Source organism: Ranitomeya imitator, chromosome 3 (assembly GCF_032444005.1).
Source record: "Ranitomeya imitator isolate aRanImi1 chromosome 3, aRanImi1.pri, whole genome shotgun sequence".
Taxonomy (NCBI): Eukaryota; Metazoa; Chordata; class Amphibia; order Anura; family Dendrobatidae; genus Ranitomeya; species Ranitomeya imitator.
In genome coordinates, this window is record NC_091284.1 from 454,345,177 (window position 1) to 454,369,392 (window position 24,216).

Here is a 24,216-nt window from a genome sequence, read left to right on the forward strand (position 1 = left end):
TCGGGAATCCTTTGGCAGAAATGACTGCTTCAATGCGGCGTGGCATGGAGGCAATCAGCCTGTGACACTGCTGAGATGTTATGGAGGCCCAGGATGCTTCAATAGCGGCCTTAAGCTCATCCAGAGTGTTGGGTCTTGCGTCTCTCAACTTTCTCTTCACAATATCCCACAGATTCTCTATGGGGTTCAGGTCAGGAGAGTTGGCAGGCCAATTGAGCACAGTAATACCATGGTCAGTAAACCATTTACCAGTGGTTTTGGCACTGTGAGCAGGTGCCAGGTCGTGCTGAAAAATGAAATCTTCATCTCCATAAAGCATTTCAGCCGATGGAAGCATGAAGTGCTCCAAAATCTCCTGATAGCTAGCTGCATTGACCCTGCCCTTGATGAAACACAGTGGACCAACACCAGCAGCTGACATGGCACCCCACACCATCACTGACTGTGGGTACTTGACACTGGACTTCAGGCATTTTGGCATTTCCTTCTCCCCAGTCTTCCTCCAGACTCTGGCACCTTGATTTCCGAATGACATGCAAAATTTGCTTTCATCAGAAAAAAGTACTTGGGACCACTTAGCAACAGTCCAGTGCTGCTTCTCTGTAGCTCAAAAGTGGCTTTACCTGGGGAATGCGGCACCTGTAGCCCATTTCCTGCACACGCCTGTGCACGGTGGCTCTGGATGTTTCCACACCAGACTCAGTCCACTGCTTCCTCAGGTTCCCCAAGGTCTGGAATCGGTCCTTCTCCACAATCTTCCTCAGGGTCCGGTCTCCTCTTCTCGTTGTACAGCGTTTTCTGCCACATTGTTTCCTTCCAACAGACTTACCATTGAGGTGCCTTGATACAGCACTCTGGGAACAGCCTATTTGTTGAGAAATTTCTTTCTGGGTCTTACCCTCTTGCTTGAGGGTGTCAATGATGGCCTTCTTGACATCTGTCAGGTCGCTAGTCTTACCCATGATGGGGGTTTTGAGTAATGAACCAGGCAGGGAGTTTATAAAAGCCTCAGGTATCTTTTGCATGTGTTTAGAGTTAATTAGTTGATTCAGAAGATTAGGGTAATAGGTTGTTTAGAGAACCTTTTCTTGATATGCTAATTTATTGAGACAGGTTTTTTGGGTTATCAGGAGTTGTATGCCAAAATCATCAGTATTAAAACAATAAAAGACCTGACAAATTTCAGTTGGTGGATAATGAATCTATAATATATGAAAGTTTAATTGTAATCATTACATTATGGTAAATAATGAAATTTAACACTATATGCTAATTTTTTGAGAAGGACCTGTATGTATGGTGTTCAGGGGCGCAGAAATAACAATCAGCCAGCCTCCTTTCTGACATGCATGTGGCATCAGTCATTTTTACAGCTTTACTTTTCCATAATCTACATATAATTATATCCTTTGCAACAGCAAAAATGTAATTTATGTATTGTAGCAGCCTGGTGTTGTCACCCAAAATATTTCTATTCTTATTTCTGTTAATGTTATCATCTTTAATCTTGCTTTATTGACAGAGCTAAGGAAGCTGAGCTATTAGAGCAAGACTTACAGAAAGCCAGAGAAGCTGAACGGATCGCAAAGCAAAGGCTCCTAGAGCTAGGCACTAATTGCCAGCCTGTAAGTATACATGGCTCTGTCTATCTGGGCATGAATGTACAGTAAGCTGTAGATTACTAGAAAGAGAGATCCACAAGCTGGAGATGAGATTTAATTAGGTATTTTCTGTTACCTTATCTGGTTATTGCCATCCCAATATTGCTGAACTGATAAGGTCCATTGATTTGAGTTTTGTTGTAAATTTCTCATTATAATACTAACAAAATAAATCATGTATTATTTATATTATTTTAGTTGTCCTCAAAAGTTGTTCCACACGATACTTCAGAAAATGGCTGTGACAATAAAATGCTGCGACAAGATGTAGACACTGAATACAAGAGGTTATCACTTGAAATAGAAAGGGAGAGGTATGTTGGGTAAGGTAGTTTGGCTATGTTCACTGTGCTTGTTCTGTACATGTCTTGATGTAGGCACTTCAGCATATGCAGATGTTTGACATGTAGCTGCACACATTATCCATTCTATTATTTCATCTAAGTAACAATTATTTTTATGGATTTTGTGACAGGGTCACCTGCACAGTGTATGCCGGGAGAACAATTATTTTTATGGATTTTGTGACAGGGTCACCTGCACAGTGTATGCCGGGAGATACGTGTCACTGCTCATAATGGCGTTAGTGATGTGAAACCAGGATATTTTCCTTCAGCACACTACGTGTTGAGAGGGTTAAATTAAAGTTTAGACAGGCTGATTTAAGTGGACATCCATAGAGTGGGTAGGAGGATGTCCACCATATCTCCACCTGCAGAGCTGACATCGGCATGTGTGCTGACAGGACCTGTTGTCACGGGGGTATTAGGTAGACTAAAGCTGATTACCCGGGCCCCTGCGATATCCCTCAGACTAGACTGTCTGTCCCTCTCCCAGAATTTACACTGATGGTGTGCTTGTCTGGGCCGCCAGGCCTGACCCTCACTCCTGTTTCAGCCCTATGCTGAAACCTCCACCCGCCACCCAGTGATAAGACCACACACCAACCTACACAGAAAGTACAGACAGGGAAAACTAAAAACGCACCTCGCCGCAGACACACAGGAAAACACTATAATGTGCACAGGGCAAAACAAAACACAAATAGGAAGGAGAAATATGACAAAGGATAATACACCACCAGATACGATACTTCAACTCCTAGACCACCACTCCAGACCGAGATCCCCAGGCACAAGACACAAGCTATAATCGGCGACACCCAAAGTCCAGAATGACTATTTAAAGGCCACGGGCGTGACCCAGCCTCCAACCAGATTACCAGCCAGATTAACCCTGGATAACCTGGATAAAATCTAGCTGGCGCCACTGAGCGTATAGTGGACAAATGTGGAATTACCGCTGTCTGTCGAACGCCCTAGTGTGAACAGCGTCCGACATGACACCTGTGTAATGTCAGTCATGTGATCAGTACTCATCTATTTAATCCATACTGCTCAGTGTACCACGTCTTATGGTAACCTGTCTGCAGCAATGACATCTGTATGTCTAACGTGATCACTGCAGCAAATCACTGGCCACAGAAGAACACAGTACGAGACAGTTGAGAGCAATGATGTCTGCAGTGATCACATGAGATATTCAGGCCGTCATCGCTGCTGGCAGGTAAACAGAAGTAGGACTGGAGACACTATTTTGAAATGGCTGGAATTAAATAAGTGATTACACGTTTTGTTATTTTATTACTACTGAAGGCTCTGGACAAGTTAGAAAATATCATGGAAACTTCTTCATTTGTACCAAAGAAATCCAATTACTTGCCAAAAAGCCAAAAGCGCATCCTGTTACCCTCTGAGGTGTGCTCTTTGTCATACCTTTTCTATACCACAAAAGAGCATCTCAGAGACATTATACATTATATTTGTAGGTTGTGGCCAAGGATCATGGCCAGAGACCAGACTAGTCTGATGCTTCCTTGACCAACTACCCCCAGCACTGATAGTGGTGATTGACAGGTCTCTCTCGTGACATAAGACCTGTCAGTCACCTTGAGTGATGCCGGGTGCCTCACCAGACTATGGTCCCTGGCTAGATCCTTAAAGTAGATTTAGCTGGTTGCAATCATGTTGACAGGTTCACTTTAAGAAATGTTTGTTAGCTATATTGATGTTTTGTGCAGGATGGACTACCTTGAAAAAAGCAAAAGACTTGAAAATCAGCTAAATGAACTGAAATTAGAAATTCAGGCCTTAAAACAAGAAGACCGGCAGGTGAATCCTCCCTGCCTCTGGAACAACAGCCTAAGATCCAAATATAATTGGCATGAAAGTGTAAGTCCACCATAATCCAATACTGACATAGATATTGGTCAGACCGCCACTGGTTAAACATTACTACTATGGCATAACCATAGGTCATCAGTCTCTTTGATCCCTTTAATAGATTATCTGGTTTTATTTTTCTAGGATCCTTTCTTGATGCAAACCTACCAGAGGGAACCAGCAAGTCCTTACTGTATTTCTCCAGTGGGCACTATTCGCAGTTGTATAGATCCTGATCGGGTTGCCTACAGTGCTCCTGTCCGGATGGTACACACATTACCTGGCAACATTAATGGAAAAGAATACCAACAGAATGCCAGGAAGGTAAAGGCGACCATACTTTACATTATATAATAATAACATACTTTATATTATGGACAAACAACCATTATAACTTATTAAAATAATTTTTTCTTATAAGACACTTATACAATCGCTTTTATAAAAACACTTCAGGATTTCTTTCTATTCCTAATGCTACCCCGCTGTAAAAATAATAAAATAAGCATTACTCACCCACCGCACGTCCAGCGCTGCCGCTATGCTTCTGTCCCCGATCTTCGTTGTCAGGCTGCAGCGATAACATGTCGACTATAGCAGGCAATCACTGAGCTCAGAGGTCTCATGACGACTAATTTGTCATCACCACTAAGCCAAGTGATTGGCTGCAGTGGTCACATGCTGGGTAGTTTCAAAACCCCTTTAAACAATTAAATATAGATTTTACTTTAATACATGATTTCTTATATCATTATAGGTAGAGAAATGTGATTTAGACATCATATACATTTAAAGATTCATAACTGGTGAGTATTTTCATGTTATTTTTCCTTATTCACAATACTGATCACTTTTCCAGTCATAAAACAAACCTATAATTTGCACCTAGTGTTAAAAAAATTATGCCTGCAGCCACCACTAGAGGGAGCTTATTTCATGTGGATTTACATTTGTGTGAAAAACTGCCCCCTTCCTGATTTCCTATTCTTTTGCATGTTTCTCACACTTAAATGTCGCAGATCCCAAACAAATTTACATATTAGACAAAGATAACACAAATAAGCACAAAATGTAGTTATTAAATGAAGGTCTTTATTATTAAACCTCGGAAACCCTCCAATATAGCTGAACTACAACAATTCTGCAAAGATGAGTGGGCCAAAATTCCTCCAGAGCATTGTAAAAGCCAGTTATCACAATTGCTTGAGTGCAGTTGTTGCTTCTAAGGGTGGCCCGGCCAGTTATTAGGTTTAGGGGCAATTACTCTTTCGTACAGAGCCCTGTAGGTTTGGACTTCTTTTTTCCTTAATAATAAAGGCCTCCATTTAGAAACTGCATTTTGGTTTACTTGTGTTTTTTTGTCTAATATTTAAATTTGTTTGGTGATCTGAAACATTTACGTGCGACAAACATGCAAAAGAATAGGAAATTGGGAAGGGGCAAACTCTTTTTCACACAACTCTACCTACTCCTTCCTGCAAATGGATGTTTGGGAAGGGGTCTTCATATGTGGAGGGGGCTCGGAAGATATATTCCCTTCACACCCGGCAGATTCCAGGTATATTACTTTTATCTAACAGCTGTGACTGACACGGAATTCAGGCCGCCATTGATGACCATTTAAATGCCATTATCAATCTCTGACAGCCACGTTTAAATGTAATGCGCACCTGAGCTTGAGCGCACTGGCTCTCGTCAGCCCCGTATGACACAATTGTGAGGGACTAATGGGTTACTTTGACACGCAGGGGTTCAAATCCCCTTCGCTGTCATCTCGGTCATTGTGTGAAGCTCAGCCATAAGCTGAGCTCCATAGCAGAAGAAGATTTTCACCATATACTGCATTGTGGTACTGTAGTATAGGCAATTAAATAATCGCAGGTGCCAGTACCCTTAAAGGAACTAAAAAATCATGTAAAAAAAAAAAAATCAAGAAAAAGTTTTTAAAAACATACAAATTAAAAAAAATAAGAAAATTGAAATCACCCCTTTAAAAATAAAGAAAAAAAACACATATTTGATATGCTGCATTAGTGAAAGTCAAATCTATTAAAATGTGGCATTAACTAGACCAATCAGTAAACGCCGAAAAAGAGAAAAAAGAATCAAAACAGAATTGTGTTTTTTTGGCCACCTCACCTCCATAAGAAAGTGTGATAATAAGCAATCAAAGCATCGTATGTACACAATATTGGTGTTAATAAAAACGTCAACTCACTGCACCAAAAATAAGCCTTCATCCAGCCCTATCAACAGAAAAAAGAAAATCACACAGATGTTTTTGTGTTGGCTGGAAATCGCTCTCTGAATGTAAGTGTATGGGAATAGGGCGACATTGGATGGCCATCAGTATTTTACTGCACTTATACATCATTAGAACAGATTACAAAATAATTGTTTTTATGAGAGTTCTATAATCTCTCCGTAGTGGAAGCCCATGATTCTGCAAAAGAGACGACATCCTGAAATAATAGTTTGCAATCTATAGCTTAAATAACTGTGACCATGCAAAGCCCCTTTGCGTATTTTTCAGTCCTGATTTATTCAAAAGGCCCTAAAACCCAATAAATAACGCACTCACTTTACAACAATCTCGTCTGCTAATGGTACCCTGGGCTTTGTGCTGCATCTTCTGGCTGGTATTTGCATGTGATCAATATAGACAAACACTCCCCACAGTAGTGATGTGCTGGTCAGTGCAAACTGATTGGTTGACGCACTCACATATAGGATTTTTTTTTTTCTTTAAAACCCAAAATATCAGCATTGAACAACCCCTTTAAAGACTTTATTTCAGGGTTTCCTACTTCTATAAAAATTGTAAAAATAAATAAATTGCAGTGGTGGGCATACCGCAGCCACTGCAGCCGTGCAGGGGCCCGTGGGAGAGAAGGTGCAACGTCGCTGCACGTATTTAAGTCATGATGCTGCGTTGTTCTTTTCTTTAACCCCTTGTTGATGTTGGGTGAAGGGCCTCTTGTATCTGTGTTCAGTATGAGTGAGCCACAGGCTGCCCTGCTCAGTGTAGAATTTACTCTGTGTAAAGATCTAAGAAGTATTGTTCTTCTTTACAGGCACATTGTCCTGGTATACAGAGATACATCTCTATAAACCTGTGTATTAGGAGTAACCCTTCACTGTCAGAGTCTGCCCCTGATATATTTAGCATTGAACTGGATTCATGCTTAAATAGTTCCGTGCTGTAGGTACAAACTTGCCTACCCCAAACCTTTCAGTCGTACACATTTAGCACTTTGATAATTGAGTTTAGTTTTCAGGGTGCCATTAGTGAGATTAAAGTTTTACAATAATATGATTAACATCTTTCTTTTATTGCAGGAATAAAAATGACGGTACCTCTGAAGACAAACACTAATTTTTGAATGAGTTGGTGCATTGCACGGAATAAGAAAAGCTTTTCAGTTAGATTCTTCATCACTTATTTGGAGCAAAAAGTGTGGTTGACTAAACCTAACACCATAAAACAAAGACTGTAATTATACTCCTCATTGTACAAAGTGTAAATAATACAATTTCATAATTTAATTCTATATTTGTGGACCAAACCTTAAATATATATATAAAAAAAACACAAAAAAAACAGAAAAGGAGCAAAAGCTAATTAGCAGAAAGCAAAACATGTCTCTATAGATTCCATCACGTAATTACGATCTGCGTATATGTTCCCGTCTGGTTGAGTAGTGTTTAGGCAATTTTTTTACTGATCAATTCCAAACTAGGTTGTCCAACGATCGGTTATTTTTTTTAACAAAAGTAGCATACATTCTAAGGGGTCGCTCACACCACTGTATTAATCGAAGAGTGCTATCCGATTTGTTATCGTATAGCACCAATGTCATGACATAGGGCAGTGCTTATCAAGGTTTTTTTTTTCTTACACTGATTTGACATGATGAAAAAAAAATTGCAGCATGCTATGATTTGATGAAGAAATTGGCCATTTAAGCCTATGGGTACGTGGAAATAATCGAACTGCAGTTGGATGACGTAGGAGTGCAGTCTGATTTCTGCAGACTCACAGAATGGAGAAGATAAAGAATTTTTGTTCTCCGTCTTCTTCTCACAGTGTGCTCTGATTCTTTTAGCCAAGACAATCGGATGACACTAAGCTGACACTCGGATCAGAGTTTGATCAGAGTGTAATTAGCATTGACGACCCAAATCGTTTGAATAATAAAATCTATATTAATGTGACCCTAGCCTTAAAGAGGAGCTTTCACTGCAGTTCTTTTACATTTTCTCCAGTTGATGGTGGTCCACTGTTTCTGGAAGTTTTTATTTTTCTTCGGTGCCTCTAAGATACAAATGTATGTAAATAAAGATGCAAACTTTCCCTTCAAGAAACTGGGTGTACACCACGGAGATTCTCTGTGTGCATTTACGTTCTACTCTGATGCTGCCGAACAAAACACGGCCAAACCCACAAAACTTCTGTGCTATAGGCCAAGTTAATTAAAGGGAGAATTTACCCATTACTAAAGGGGACAGAAGGCAAAGAAGAGCCTCCAGATTCCGTGAAAAGTCCAGGAAATCGTCCTGTTTAAAATGGATTTTCCACTTTCAAAAACCTTGTTCCCAAACAATTGTATACAAGCGCCAGCTTTCTGCTGATGCCCCATTGTTTTGGCTGCAGCGGTGACATCAGGACCACAGCATACATCACTGATGAGCTCAGGTTGTCTACAGTAGCAAAGCTCAGTGACTGAACTACCAGATGTATCCAATAACCACAGAAGGTTACCTTTTTAATAAATGGTTAATGTAAAGTAATAATTTGATTATTTATTTGGTTGACAATGTTTTACAGCTTTAAAAAAAACAAAAGGATCGTGAAACCAGGTGGAATGAGCCGTACTTACATTCCCACTAACGTTGTATTCATTAAATGAGTGTGTATATTCATGTAATGTAGTGTGAGTTTAGTAATATACTCACCTACCCCTGCTCTCTCCGGTGTCCAGCACCGGTATTCTTTGTGACATCGATGCAGTTGCGACTAGTCGGTTCGTTCTATGCTCTATGCATGAGCCGGAAGTTGATGCTCCATAGGCTTTCACTGTAAAAGACATTTTGGGGTCACGCTGCTCTCTGTGTGACCCCGGGAGTCTGCATAGCGGTGATGTCCGCGAGTAGAGGACCAGATCGGCGCAGGACACCAGAGAGAGCAGCGGCAGTGAGAATATTAATACACACTATATAACATGCATGTGCACCCATTTAGCTAATAATAAAGTAGTGGGAGTGCGCCTTTAAATTGTGCCCTATACCACCATAATCATTTCCACAAATATTGTCGGCTACCCGCAGGAGAGGCGTTATCCCACGGTATATAAGTCTGCTTTACATATCCTTATCTCCACAAGGTAAAAGCTCCATCAGCATGGTCCCTCATAGCAGCCAGCAGTGCTTCATCCCTGTGTATGGGCCTGAGTCTCTGGCCGTGCTCACACAGAGGAAAACACCTAAAATCCTCACTGCCTGCAGTCACTGTAGATCAGAGCTCGGGCCACATCTATTTGGAGGGCGCCTTTCTACATACATAGGAGAAATATTAAATGCTCGTACATCAAGCTTCCAACCGGCTGTGTGGGAATCTTGTTACCCTGCTGCTGGGAGTGCAGGGCGCCGAAGACAGGCAGCGAATGGCTGGCCGAAAGAAAACCAGTTTTATAGATGAAAATGACACAAAAGAATGACCACACGATTTATTCTGTAATGATAAGCCAAATCCCCGAGTGCAACGACAGCATTTACACTTCTCTTTTTGTTAAGATACTTAAAAAGTATGTTCATTAATGGTTAATTACAAATTGGTTGTAAAAATAAGCAACTTTGCAGTTTATTTCTTATTAAAAATTAATTTCTTAAGAATGGAGAAATTTTTTAATTCAATAGTTTACTGCTTGTTGCCAAGGTTACTGGTCCGTCTCCTGGAACAAGGGGCATACGTTTACAATTTTTCTTTACAGCTCGCAAGCACTGCTCTCAGGGTATGTGCACACGATGCGGAAAACGCTGCGGATCCGCAGCAGTTTCCCATGAGTTTACATTACAATGTAAACCTATGGGAAACAAAAAACGCTGTGCCCATGCTGCAGAAAAAAATGTGCGGAAACGCAGCAGTTTACATTCCGCAGCGGTTTACATTCCGCAGCATGGCATTTCTTTCTGCGGATTCCGCAGCTGTTTTACAGCTGCTCCTATAGAAAATCGCAGTTAAAAAAACCGCAGTGAAAACCGCAGAAATACCGTGGTAAATCCTGATAAATCTGCAGCAAAAACGCAGCGTTTTTGCCCTGCAGATTTATCAAATCCGCTTCGGAAAAATCCACAGTGGACCAATATACGTGTGCACATAGCCTCAGGCTATGTGCCCACGTTGCAGAATTGAAGCAGAATTTTCTTCTTCAAATCTGCACACCCTTGGCAGGAAATGTGCATGCGGATTTAGACGCGTTTTAAATGCGTTTTTGACGTGTAATTGACGCATTTTCATGCGATTTTCAAGTGTTTTTCTAATGCATGTCTATGGGTGCGGAATTGCCGTGATTCTGCAAAAATAATGAACATGCTGCGTTTTTTTCCCGCAATGCGTTTCTGCCATGAAAAAAAAATGCAGCATGGGCACAACAATTGCAGAATGCATTAGAAATTAATGGGATGCTGTTTGTAAGTGTTTTTTAAGCGTTTCAGCAGCGGAAAATCACAGCAAAAACGCTTGAAAAACGCAACGTGGGCACATAGCCTAAAGCTGTCCGGACCTCTGGAAATGGCTAGCGTGAGTGCCACGCGCTCGTCTGATGCTGCAGATGCAAAGCTGACTCCATTAGCAGAATGGGAAAGCACACAGTTCTGACCAACAGTGCGACCATGCCACTGGCCTGAACTGTGAATATGTAAGGGTATGTCTGGGTCAATCCATGCCCTTAATCTATTCCTGATAAAACAGGCACACTTTAGTTATAAAGAGGATGACTCTGTAGAATGTTTATATATTTGATAATGGTTTTATATTTGATGACTTTTGTTCAGTATGCATATGTGTATTATGACAAGACTAGGGAAAGTATTAAGATATTAGCATAGGGTTCATAGATTAGGATAGCATTGGGTATAGTGCAGTGGAAAGCTCACTAGTACAGCATAGAAACAGTTAAGTACCGTATAATAGGTAGTGATGAGCGAGTATACTCATTGCTCGGGTTTTCCAGAGCATGCTTGGGTGATCTCCGAGTATTTATGACTGCTCAGAGATTTAGTTTTCCTTGCAGCAGCTGCATGATTTGCGGCTACTAGACAGCTTGATTACATGTGGGGATTCCCTAGCAACCAGGCAACCCCCACATGTACTCAGGCTGGATAGCAGCTGTAAATCATCCAGCTGCGGCAAGGAAAACTAAATCTTCAAGCAGTCATAAATACTGGGAGACCACCTGAGCGTGCTCGGGAAAACCTGAGCAACCAGTACACTCGCTCATCACTTATAATAGGGATACTTCCTAGTTTTAGGGAGTCAGAGATAGAGTTGGAGATAAGACAAGTGACAGAGGAAAGGCAGATTAGGCCAGTGGGACAGATAGTATAGAAGAGTTCAGGAGGTTTTTTTTTGGGGGGGGCAGCATGCAGACAGCTGCCACTACTTTCAGCAGACCTTCCCAGGACAGAGAAGTGGGCCAGAAAACATGGGAGCTACGGAGCTGGAAAGAGCGTCTCAGGTGCCAGAAATGCTAGGAAACAAAGGGAGAGCAAAGCTTGGAGCAACTGACAAAGTGGACATGTGCTGTACTCTAACTGCTATGGAACCTTTGAACTTGTTGAGTAATGTTAATATGTTAAAAATGTACACGGAGTCTGTCGTTCAATGTGTGGTGGCATCTGGTTCCAGGATCATGGAACCTGCGGAGATCTCCAACGCAAAAGTGAATGCCATACATTTCACCCAAACCACACAAGAAGACACATTTACTTGTGGGGTGCCAGGACGTGGGAGAACAACCCCTCGCCCATGACAACCGCCCTGAGTTTCTCACAAATATACAGAATTACAGTGCCACAAGCAATCAGAAAATCAAGAGACAGAAGTGGTGCTAAGTCACATACCATAGAAGAGAAGCAGGACAAAGGCACAGCTGTATGACCTCGGGTTGATGAAGCTGCACACACACACTTCCAAAGAAAAAGAATCCTTTATTGTGGCATCATCATACCAACAGCAGGCAGATAAAACAGTGGAGCAAATACAGACGACGATCGTTTGACGCTTACATTGTGCTTCAACAGGTCCTCAGGATGACCTGCTGAAGCGCAATGTAAGCATGAAACATTCATCGTCTGTATTTGATCCACTGTTTTATCTGCCTGCTGTTGGTGTGATGATGCCACAAGAAAGGATTTTGTTGCACGGGACAGTATGTGCCAATCCGCTTTCTTTTCTATGGACATACAGAAGTGGTGCTAAGGTCAGCATACTTTTTTAATTCTGCAACATTAAATGTGGCCTTACGTGTAAGATATCATCTCTGAGAGCAAATGGGATAAGCTGGGTTGATGCCCAAGGCAAAGACTTAGTCATTTCAGAAAGTGCTGCACCATGTCTTGTCCTTGAGTTAGAGAGGACTCATCACCAGGTCAAAAGTAGCCAGTTTTTACTCTTGTTTCATTCCCGCCGCTTCTCTGGATAATTGTTTTCTTAATTCACCTGACGAAGGCATTAGCGCCGAAATTTTATACACTCCCCGACAGAAGTTATGTTACTTATCCATGTTACGTAAATAAAAGCTTATAACCTGTTGTTAAATTCATCCATTGGTTGTATAAATTATTCTATTGAAAGCTGAAACCCTCAGAAATGTGGTTTAGGTTAAGAAAATAAATTGGCATCAATCCAGAAATATTGATCAGTTAATGGACACAGAATGGTCAGATTTTTGCAAGACAACAGTTTTGTCGCCCACAGAAAGTAATGTGATATTCAAACAAATAACTTAAAATACAAATATATGTTGCATACCATTGGTGAATGAAGTTGTGGTGCTATTAGAGTCATATTTAATATTTTGTGTGACTTCCATGAGCTTGAAGGACTGCATCCATGCTGTTCAATAATGATTCATACAATTTATTAATGAAGTCATCAGGAATAGCAAAGAATACAGTCTTACACACCTCCCAGAGTTCTTCTAGATTCTTTGGTTTTGTCTTCCAAGCGTCCTCTTTCATCCTACCCCAAACATGCTCAATGATGTTCTTGCCTGGTGACTGGGCTGGCCAGTCCTTGAGCAACTTGATCTTTTTTGCCTGGAGGAACTTTGTTGTAAGGATGGATGTATGAGATGGAGCACCATCCTGCTGCAGAATTTGACCTCTTTTATGATTTGGAATATAAGAGGTAGCTAATACTGCTTGATATTTTAGGCTATTGGTATTGCCTTCCACCTTGCAAATGTTTCACACACCCCCATACTGAATGTAACCCCAGACCATGATCTTTCCACCACCAAATTTAACTGTTTTCTGGGTGTATTTTGGATCCATACGGGCTCCAGTAGGTCTCCTGCAGTATTTGCGGCGGCTGTGGGGTAATTCTACTGAAGATTCATCAGAGAAATCCACTTTCTGCCACTTTTCCAGCGTCCATCTGTTTAGCAGGCTGTGGGACTTTGCAAATGCCACACGTTTTTTTATTTGCCTCTTGTTTAGTGCTGGCTTCTGGGCACTGATTCGACCATGGAGGCCATTTCGAGACAGAATCCTACAAACTGTTCTAGTTGACACAGGGACTTGAGGTGACCAGGCCTGGAAGAGGGGCTTGCTTTGGATTTTCTAACCAACAAACGTTCCTCCTGAGCAGTTGTCTTGCGGGGTCTGCTGGACCTGGGCTTGTCAAACACATCTCCAGTCTCTTCAAATCTTTTTTTAATTCTTTGTACTTGACATTGAGACACATTAAAGGTGCAAGCCACCTCTGCAGTGGATCTGGTCTTCAGCCTCATGATAATCCAGGCTTTGGTCGCAGGGTGGATTTTTGGCATGTTGTCAGAGCTAAAGTTGCAGTTCAAGTGAAGGTCTGGGGTGCTGGGTTTCTTTTTATACACACACACTAATTAACCGATCATTTACTGAGCACAGGTGAGGATGTAAACTAGGATTGGGTGCATTATATGACCAGGCGACAAAACTTTTGTATTGCCAAAATCTGACCATTCTGTGTCCATTAACTGATCAATATCAAATCATTGATGCCAATTTATTTTCTTAACCTAAACTACATTTCGGAGGGTTTCAGCTTTCAAAAGAATAATTTATAAAACCAATGGATGAATTTAACGTCGGGTTATAATCTTTTATTTCTATAACATGGATAAGCGCCATAACTTCTGTCAGGGAGTGTATCAGGACATGTGAAACCGGCCTTAGAGAGCAAGCAAAATTTTTCCATTGACTCAAAAAATGGCATCAATGAAAACATCAGCTCACAAGGCAAAACAAAACAAAAACAAGTCCTCACACAGCTTAACTCATGAAAAAGTAAAAACGTTACATGCAGGGCCGAACTGGCCATCGGGCACTTCTGGCAAATGCCAGAAGGGCCGGTGCCAGGAGTGGGCCGCTGCCGTTATCAGCAGCGCCAGGGACGACTCCTCCCGCCAGTGCCGACTCGCCAAATGCCATGATGGAGGAGAGAGCGTCCGCTGTCGCTCCCTCTCCCATCATTCCCCGCTCTGCTTCTGACACTGCTGGTGCGCGATGACGTCATATCATCGCACACCTGCTGTGTGGCCGGGCAGACTGCAGCTGCTGAGACCGGAGCCTGGAGCAGCGCGGGGCATGAGGAGAGGTAAAGAGAATGTTGTTTTTTTTTTTTTTTTTTAATATAGCAATGATAACTGGATTGTGGGGCAATTGGGGGGGCTGTATTACATTCTATGGGGGCTGTGCTGCATTACATTCTATGGGGGCTGTGCTGTATTATATTCTATGGGGGCTGTGCTGTATTACATTCTATGGGGGCTGTGCTGTAGTACATTCTATGCGGGTTGGGCTGCATTACATTCTATGGGGGCTGGGCTGTAGTACATTCTATGCGGGTTGGGCTGTATTACATTCTATGGGGGCTGGGCTGTAGTAAATTCTATGCGGGTTGGGCTGTTTTAAATTCTATGGGGCCTGTGCTATATTACATTCTATGGGGGCTGTGCTATATTACATTCGATGGGAGGCTGTATTACATTCTATGGGGGGGCTGTATTACATTCTATGGAAGCTACATTTTATTCCATGGGGGTTGTATTATATTCTGTGGGGAGGTGGGCTGTATTACATTCTATGGGGTGCAGTATTTTATTCTATGGGGAGCTGCATTATACTACAGTTATATGAAAAAGTTTGGGCACCCCTATTAATCTTAAGCGTAATGTTTTATAAAAATTGTTTTTTTTGCAACAGCTATTTCAGTTTCATATATCTAATAACTGTTGGACACAGTAATGTTTCTGCCTTGAAATTAGGTTTATTGTACTAACAGAAAATGTGCTATCTGCATTCAAACAAAATTTGACAGGTGCATAAATATGGGCACCCCACCAGAAAAGTGATATTATTGTCACACTCACGCCCTGACTGGTGGGCGTGAGCTCGGGGGGTTTGTGGCCCCACTGTGCCACAAACCAGACTACCCTGGAAGGGGCGTAACTATGACAGCTGCCTGGGTTTTCACTGGAGCCTCTGATGGTGAGGTCACGCTTGTGCAGCAAGCAGCTGCCAGGTGCTACTCCAGGGTGGTGTCTGGCTGTGGCTGCTGATCCCACTTGGGAGACAGGAACACTAGGATTGGTGCGGGCATGAGGCAGGACTAGCAGATGAGCATGGATGAGATTCAGATGAGTAGGCTGGCACGGCTGAGACACAGAGCTGGCAGAGACACGGCAAAGAATACAGGGCTCGCAGATACACGGCAGAGAACACAGGGCTGGCAGATACACGGCAGAGAACACAGGGCTGGCAGGAACACGGCAGAGAACACAGGGCTGGCAGGAACACGGCAAAGAACACAGGGCTGACAGGAACATGGCAGAGAACACAGGGCTGGCAGGAACACGGCAGAGAACCCAGGGCTGGCAGGAACATGGCAGAGAACACAGGACTGGCAGGGACGGCAGGAACACAGGACTGGCAGGGACGGTGTATGAAGGTGTGGTTTATGAAGGAACAGGTTGGGACCTGTTCACACAGGAGATGCTGGTACGTAAACAAGCCAGAAGGAAATGAGAATTAAGGAACAAGTTGGGACCTGTTCACACAGGAAGAGAACCGCAAGGCTGCGGACAGGAGCGGTATAGCAGCAAGAGATAGCGTAGCAATAAAAGCTAAGCAGAGCAGAACCACAAGGAATATGGAGAGGAACTGCAGCAAGAGATTTTTGCAGCGGCAAAGCAGAGTAGAACCGCAAGGAATGAGGAGAGGAGCTGCAGCAAGGGATTACTGCAGCCGCAGAAGCTAAGCAGAGCAGAGCCACACGGAATGTGGAGAGGAGCTGCAGCAAGAGATTACTGCAGCCGCAGAAGCTAAGCAGAGTAGAACCGCAAGGAATGCGGAGAGGAGCAGCAGGAAGAGATTTATGCAGAAGCTAAGCAGAGCCACAAGGAATGCGGAGACGAGCTGCAGCAAGAGATTACTGCAGCAGCAGAGCAGAACCGCAGGAGTGCGGAGCAGAGGTAAAGCCACAAAGCTACAGAGCAGGCAGAGCTGCAAGAGAGCGGAGCAAAATCAGACTGAGAACACAAGGAAAGACACAGCAGGGAAGGAAGCCACAGACAAGGAGACCGAGATAAGACTAAGTACAGACAAGGCAATGGAACAAGACACAAGCACAAAGACACAGGGACCAAGATATTCTGCCTCCTGGAGGGCGGACAACAAGATGAAGGCAAGGCAAGGAGAAATGCCTCCAGAGAGGGAGTAACAAAGAGCAAGGCCTGGCAAACTCAGAAGCTAAACACAAACTGAGCTAACACATTGCACAGGCCAGACCACAGGGTGGAGCTGCACTATATACTGGAGGCCTCTTGGTAATTGGTCAGGAACAGATTAGACAGATGCACCTGATTCCTATAAGAACCAGAGAGTTCAGGCGCCGCCCCCCTATACACAGCCATGAAGCATGCAGAGAGCAGAGACACAGAACATAGAGCTGGCATGAAACAGAAACCACATCATGACCTGGAGCAGTGGGTAAGATAGTGTCAGAGATGCGAGGCCATGCTGTGATGCCAGCAGAGATGTTACAATTATTATTTAGCAGATCCTCCCTTTGCAAAAATAACAGCCTCTAGTCGCTTCCTGTAGCTTTTAATGAGTTCCTGGATCCTGGATGAAGGTATTTTTGACCATTCCTCATTACAAAACAATTCCAGTTCAGTTAAGTTTGATGGTTGCCGAGCATGGACAGCCCTCTTCAAATGATCCCACAAATGTTCAATGATATTCAGGTCTGGGGACTGGGATGGCCATTCCAGAACAGTGTAATTGTTCCTCTGCATGAATGCCTGAGTAGATTTGCAGCGGTGTTTGGATCATTGTCTTGCTGAAAGATCCATCCCCTGCGTAACTTCAACTTTGTCACTGATTCATGAACATTGTCAAGAATCTGCTGATACTGAGAGGAATCCAACTTTAACAAGATTCCCGGTGCCGGCATTGGCCACACAGCCCCAAAGCATGATGGAACCTACACCAAATTTTACAGTGAGTAGCAAGTGTTTTTCTTGGAATGCTGTGTTTTTTGGCCACCATGCATAACGCCTTTTTGTATGACCAAACAACTCAATCTTGGTTTCATCAGTCCACAGGACCTTCTTCCAAAAAGAAATTGGCTTCTCCAAATGTGCTTTTGCATACCTCAGCCGACTCTGTTTGTGGCGTGCTTGCAGAAACGGCTTCTTTCGCATCACTCTCCCATATAGCTCCTCCTTGTGCAAAGTGCGTTGTATAGTTGACCGATGCACAGTGACACCATCTGCAGCAAGTTGATCCTGCAGCTCTCTGGAGGTGGTCTGAGGATTGTCCTTGACTGATCTCACCATTCTTCTTCTCTGCCTTTCTGATGTTTTTCTTGGCCTGCCACGTCTGGCCTTAACAAGAACTGTACCTGTGTTCTTCCATTTCCTTACTATGTTCCTCACAGTGGAAATTGACAGGTTAAATCTCTGAGACAGTTTTTTGTATCATTTTCCTGAACAACTATGTTGAATAATCTTTGTTTTCAGATCATTAAACAGTTGTTTTGAGGAGCCCATGATGCCACTCTTCAGATGAGATTCAAACAGGAGAACAACTTGCAAGTGGCCCCACTTTAAGTAGCTTTTCTCATGATTGCATACACCTGGCTATGAAGTTCAAAGCTCAATGAGGTTAGAAAACCCAAAAAAGTGCTTTAGTAAGTCAGTAAAAACTAGGTAGGAGTATTTAAAACAAGAAAATGATAAGGGTGCCCATACTTATGCACCTGTCAAATTTTGTTTAAATCCAAATTGCACATTTTCTGTTAGTACAATAAACCTAATTTCAAGGCAGAAACATTACTGTGTCCAACAGTTATTAGACATATGAAATTGAAGTAGCTGTTGCACAAAAAAAAACAAACAATTTTTATAAAACATTAAGCTTAAGATTAATAGGGGTGCCCAAACTTTTTCATATAACTGTATATGAGGAGGGCTGCATTGTATTCTATGGAGGTGCTACATTATATTCTATGGGGGGCTACCATATATATGCAGGGGCTGCATTATACTATGTGAGGGAGCTGCATTATATTCTCTGGGGGTTACATTATACTCAGGGGGCTACAATATATTCTGTGGTGTAGATGCATTATACTCTGGAGTGGCATCATTATACTATATGTGGGCTGCATTATACTGTATCGAGGACTAAGAGGAATACATTATACTATATGAAGAACTATGGGGTGCATTATACTATGGGAAGTGAATTGTACTACATGGATGACAATGGCGGTGCATTATACTATATGGAGCACTATGAGGAGTGTATTATACTATTTGGAGAACTGTGGCAGTACATTATACTTTATGGAGGACTGAGGAGTGTATTGTAATATATGGAAGACTATGAGGAGTATATTATACTATATGGAGGACTGAGGAGTGTATTATACTATATGGAGGACTGAGGAGTGTATTATACTATATGGAGAACTGAGGAGTGTATTATACTATATGGAGGACTGAGGAGTGTATTATACTATATGGAGGACTGAGGTGCACATTATAATATATGGAGGACTATGAGATGTATTATACTAAACAAGCAAAATGCTGCCTATTCATCGAGTGATTGGATTGTTTATGTGGGAACAGAAATCCTTGTTCTCAGCAGCACATCACCGGTGTAAACTGTAGATGTTCTGCTGATAACATGATACTGTATGGGGACAGACTGATCTGATTGTGATTGTTCTGTTCCCTTCATTCTTTCCCAGTTGTTGTAAAGAGGCCGGGAAACAAGCGACCAACTTCAGTATTGTCGATCACACTCGTTTAGTGGCCTGAGATCAGCGCATGTAAATACAGCAGAAATGCTTTGCAGGAAGACCAGGCAAGGATGATGACAGTTGTAGTTAGCACCCGGCGCCTGGGAATAGCGCTAACTCTACTGCTTTTCCCAGCCGGCAAAGCATTTAATTCTGGTGTGTGTAATGATTTTTAGGGTTGATCTCAGCTGCGTAATGTCAGCTGCTATCAATCCCTAGTGTAAGTAATGGAGAGGTGTCTATCAGACATCCCCACTACTAGCCCAGTCCTGGCAAGACCCAGTGACTCTGAAGAGCAGTGACGTTAGTAACAGTACTGCTCTTCACAGTCGCCGAGCTCAGCGCAAGACCCGGAATATCTGAAGAGTGGTGATGTTACTGATGTCACCGCTCTTCAGAGTCACCAGGTCTCGTGCTGTGCAGCAGAACCAAAAGTGGCTGTAGGCAAAGTTTATGGAGCATCAGAACGAGGTTCCATAGACTTTGGTCATCCCATCCCTTCATTATCTATGAGTTCCAGTTATGTAGGTAAAGTAGCGGCTTTTCATGGTACTGCAACTAAAAGCAATAAATAGGATCAAGCTGTAATGCTGGATACAGCTGTGATTATATGTCATATAGTCGTGTTACACTCCCCTCACTTCTTGTAACCTATAAGTGAACAAAGATATTATACAGTCACCATGTGACAAGTGGGCCTGTGTAACTTCAAATGCCAGGGCTGAATTTGAGTCCCAGTCCGGCACTGGCTGTTAGCAAAATAGAATGTGTTAAGAAAAATTTATTCTGCACACAAAAACCACAAAACAAATAGATAGAAATGTAATTATTTAAAGATAAAAACTAAGCTAATATAAGCATTTCACAACATATATTTCGACACCAGAGATATGCTCTTGTTTTCATTTCTGTAAGCCTCGCTTCCCTCTGCTCAGAAAGTTAATTGGCTCTTGAGGAAGCAGCTGCTGTTCTCATGTGTCAGCCTTGTTTCTCGGTCTTCACATTTTTCATTGGCCCATAATGCAGCTTTTCTTTTCACATCAGCTGACATTCGTGCCATGGAATTCCTTTTCTTATGAGGCATTATTGAGGTAAAAATAGTCTGTAACTGATAGTTTCTATATCCTCTAACATAGAGGTAATGTGACTGACATCAGCCTTTCCACCAGCACACCCTAATAACATGCTATTACCGCACAGAAGCTTTGTTATACTGAGAATGTCCTGCCTATATTAACCAATCAGAGCTCAGATTAATTAACTGTAGCAAAATAGAAGCTGAGCTGTGTTTGGTTGTTATTGGCAGCCTGATAAATCCACAGCCAACAGGAAGCCCTCCCCCCTGGCAGTATATATTAGCTCACACATACACATAATAGACAGGTCATGTGACTAACAGCTGCCGTATTTCCTACATAGTACATTTGTTGCTCTTGTAGTTTGTCTGCTTATTAATGTGTGTGTTTTAGGGTGAGTTTCATGTGTCAAGTTGTGTGTGTTGAGTTGCGTGTGGCGACATGCATGTAGCGACTTTTGTGAGATGAGTTTTGTGTGGCGACATGCGTGTAGCAACTTTTTGTGTGTCGAGTTGCATGTGACAGGTTAGTGTAGCAAGTTGTGTGCAGCAAGTTTTGCGCATGGCGAGTTTTACGTGTGGTGTGTTTTGAGTATGTGTAAGTTTTGTGTGAGGCATCTTTTGCATGTGTTGCAACTTTTGTGCATGTGGCAATTTTTCCGCATGTGCAAGTTTTCCATGAGGTGAGTTTTGCATGTGGCGAGTTTTGCATGTGACGAATTTTGCACATGGCGAGTTTTGAGTGGCGATTTTTTGTGTTTCGACTTTTATGTGGCGAGGTTGGTGTATCTGTGATGAAATGTGTGCTGAGGGTGGTATATGTGTTCAAGCACGTGGTAGTGTGTGGCGTATTTTGTGTGTGTGTTCATATCCCCATGTGTACAGGAACACATGGGCTACTTGCACAGTGAACAAGTCTGTATGATCATGTTCACACACCACCAAGAAACCTGAAGACACAAAAGAGAATAGTAAAACCAAAAACACTCAGTTTGAAAAAATGTTGCAGTAATCCGCAAGTGCTAGTAAAAGATGTAAAAAACAGGGTATTTGGTTGATACGTTTTTTGCAAAAAATGTATACTAAGCTGCTCTACCAATCTTCACGGTATACCCTTATCAGAGCAGTCCTAACTAATGTATGCAATCCCTATCTGATGTATTTAAAAACCTGATCATCTGTATATAACCTGTGTGAACAGGGTTCAGAGAGGAAAAATCCATGTGTGCATACAGGGTAGAACAGCTTTTGTGCAGATAGCCCAAGAGGAGTGGTGGAACTCCCCAGTCTTGTAGACACAAGAGAACAATTATGGAAACAGGAACACATGGGCTACTTGCACAGTGAACAAGTCTGTATGATCATGTTCACACACCACCAAGAAACCTGAAGACACAAAAGAGAATAGTAAAACCAAAAACACTCAGTTTGAAAAAATGTTGCAGTAATCCGCAAGTGCTAGTAAAAGATGTAAAAAACAGGGTATTTGGTTGATACGTTTTTTGCAAAAAATGTATACTAAGCTGCTCTACCAATCTTCACGGTATACCCTTATCAGAGCAGTCCTAACTAATGTATGCAATCCCTATCTGATGTATTTAAAAACCTGATCATCTGTATATAACCTGTGTGAACAGGGTTCAGAGAGGAAAAATCCATGTGTGCATACAGGGTAGAACAGCTTTTGTGCAGATAGCCCAAGAGGAGTGGTGGAACTCCCCAGTCTTGTAGACACAAGAGAACAATTATGGAAACAGGAACACATGGGCTACTTGCACAGTGAACAAGTCTGTATGATCATGTTCACACACCACCAAGAAACCTGAAGACACAAAAGAGAATAGTAAAACCAAAAACACTCAGTTTGAAAAAATGCAAAAAACGTATCAACCAAATACCCTGTTTTTTACATCTTTTACTAGCACTTGCGGATTACTGCAACATTTTTTCAAACTGAGTGTTTTTGGTTTTACTATTCTCTTTTGTGTCTTCAGGTTTCTTGGTGGTGTGTGAACATGATCATACAGACTTGTTCACTGTGCAAGTAGCCCATGTGTTCCTGTTTCCATAATTGTTCTCTTGTGTCTACAAGACTGGGGAGTTCCACCACTCCTCTTGGGCTATCTGCACAAAAGCTGTTCTACCCTGTATGCACACATGGATTTTTCCTCTCTGAACCCTGTTCACACAGGTTATATACAGATGATCAGGTTTTTAAATACATCAGATAGGGATTGCATACATTAGTTAGGACTGCTCTGATAAGGGTATACCGTGAAGATTGGTAGAGCAGCTTAGTATACATTTTTTGCAAAAAACGTATCAACCAAATACCCTGTTTTTTACATCTTTTACTAGCACTTGCGGATTACTGCAACATTTTTTCAAACTGAGTGTTTTTGGTTTTACTATTCTCTTTTGTGTCTTCATATCCCCATGTGTGTTGAGTATCCCATGTCGGGGCCCCACCTTAGCAACTGTACGGTATATACTCTTTGGCGCCATCGCTCTCACTTTTAAAGTCCCCCTTGTTCACATCTGGCAGCTGTCAATTTGCCTCCAACACTTTTACTTTCACATTTTCCCCATTATGTAGATAGGGGCAAAACTGGTGAATTGGAAAGTGCGAGGTTAAAATTTCGCCTCACAACATAGCCTATGAGGCTCTCGAGGTCCAGACGTGTGACTGTGCAAAATTTTGTGGCTGTAGCTGCGACGGTGCAGATTCCAATCCCGGACATACATACACACACACAGTCAGCTTTATATATTAGATTTTACTCACTTACTCAGCGCCATTAATTCTACAGCACTATGTATACATACTATATATAAATATATACGCGAGTATAAGCCAAGATTTTCAGCCCCAAAAAATGGGCTGAAAGTGCCCCTTACGGCTTATACTCGAGTCATGGAAGGCGGGGGGGTCGGCGGGTGAGGGGGAGCGATGCCTGTCAAATACTCACCTGCTCCCAGCGCTCCTGGCGCGGTCCCCGCATGTCCCACGATCTTCGGGCGCGGCAGCTTCTTCCCCTATTCAGCGGTCACTGGTACCGCTCATTAAAGTTATGAATATGGACTCCACTCCCCCATAGGGGTGGAGCCGCATATCCATTACTGTAATGAGCGTTGCCACGTGATTGCTCACTATAGGAAGAAGCTGCTGCTCCCGGTGATGTGGGACATGCAGGGACCGCGCCAGGAGCGCCGAGAGCAGGTGAGTATGTCATATTCACCTTTCCACGTTCCACCGTCGCCTCGTCTTCCGCGTCCTCTGCAGTGACTGTTCAGGTCAGAGGGCCCTCTGCCTGAACAGTCAGTGCGGAGAGACGGGACGCTGAGGAGCAGCGACGAGAGGTGAGTATGTCATTTTTTTTTTTAGTGCAGCAGCAGCATTACATGTGGCACAATGCTATATGGAGCGTCTATGGGGCCATAAAGAACTGTATGGAGCATTATATTGGGCATCTATGGGGCCATAGCTGCATGGAGCATTATATGGGGCATCTATGGGGCCATAAAGAACTGCATGGAGCATTATATGGGGCCATAAAGAACTGCATGGAGCATTATATGGAGCATCTATGGGGCCATAAAGAACTGCATGGAGTATTATATGGGGCATCTATGGGGCCATAACTGCATGGAGCATTATATGGGGGATCTATGGGGCCATAAAGA

The 24,216-nt window shown here is 42.6% G+C and overlaps 1 protein-coding gene across 3 annotated transcripts in view; it reads left to right on the forward strand.

Moving 5' to 3' along the window:
• Positions 1 to 9,775, forward strand: part of LOC138670244 (merlin-like) — a 121,298-nt gene extending 111,523 nt beyond the window's left edge. For 2 of the 3 annotated variants that reach the window (XM_069757418.1, XM_069757419.1), the window contains 6 exons: positions 1,523 to 1,625; positions 1,860 to 1,975; positions 3,742 to 3,892; positions 4,028 to 4,207; positions 4,641 to 4,689; positions 7,223 to 9,775. In XM_069757418.1, the coding sequence (XP_069613519.1) occupies positions 1,523 to 1,625; positions 1,860 to 1,975; positions 3,742 to 3,892; positions 4,028 to 4,207; positions 4,641 to 4,676 (586 nt within the window). In that variant the 3' untranslated portion in view covers positions 4,677 to 4,689; positions 7,223 to 9,775. Of the gene's footprint in view, positions 1 to 1,522; positions 1,626 to 1,859; positions 1,985 to 3,741; positions 3,893 to 4,027; positions 4,208 to 4,640; positions 4,690 to 7,222 lie in introns of all 3 variants that reach the window. The other variant, XM_069757417.1, reaches the window with a different exon arrangement.
• Positions 9,776 to 24,216: the final 14,441 nt, after the last annotated feature.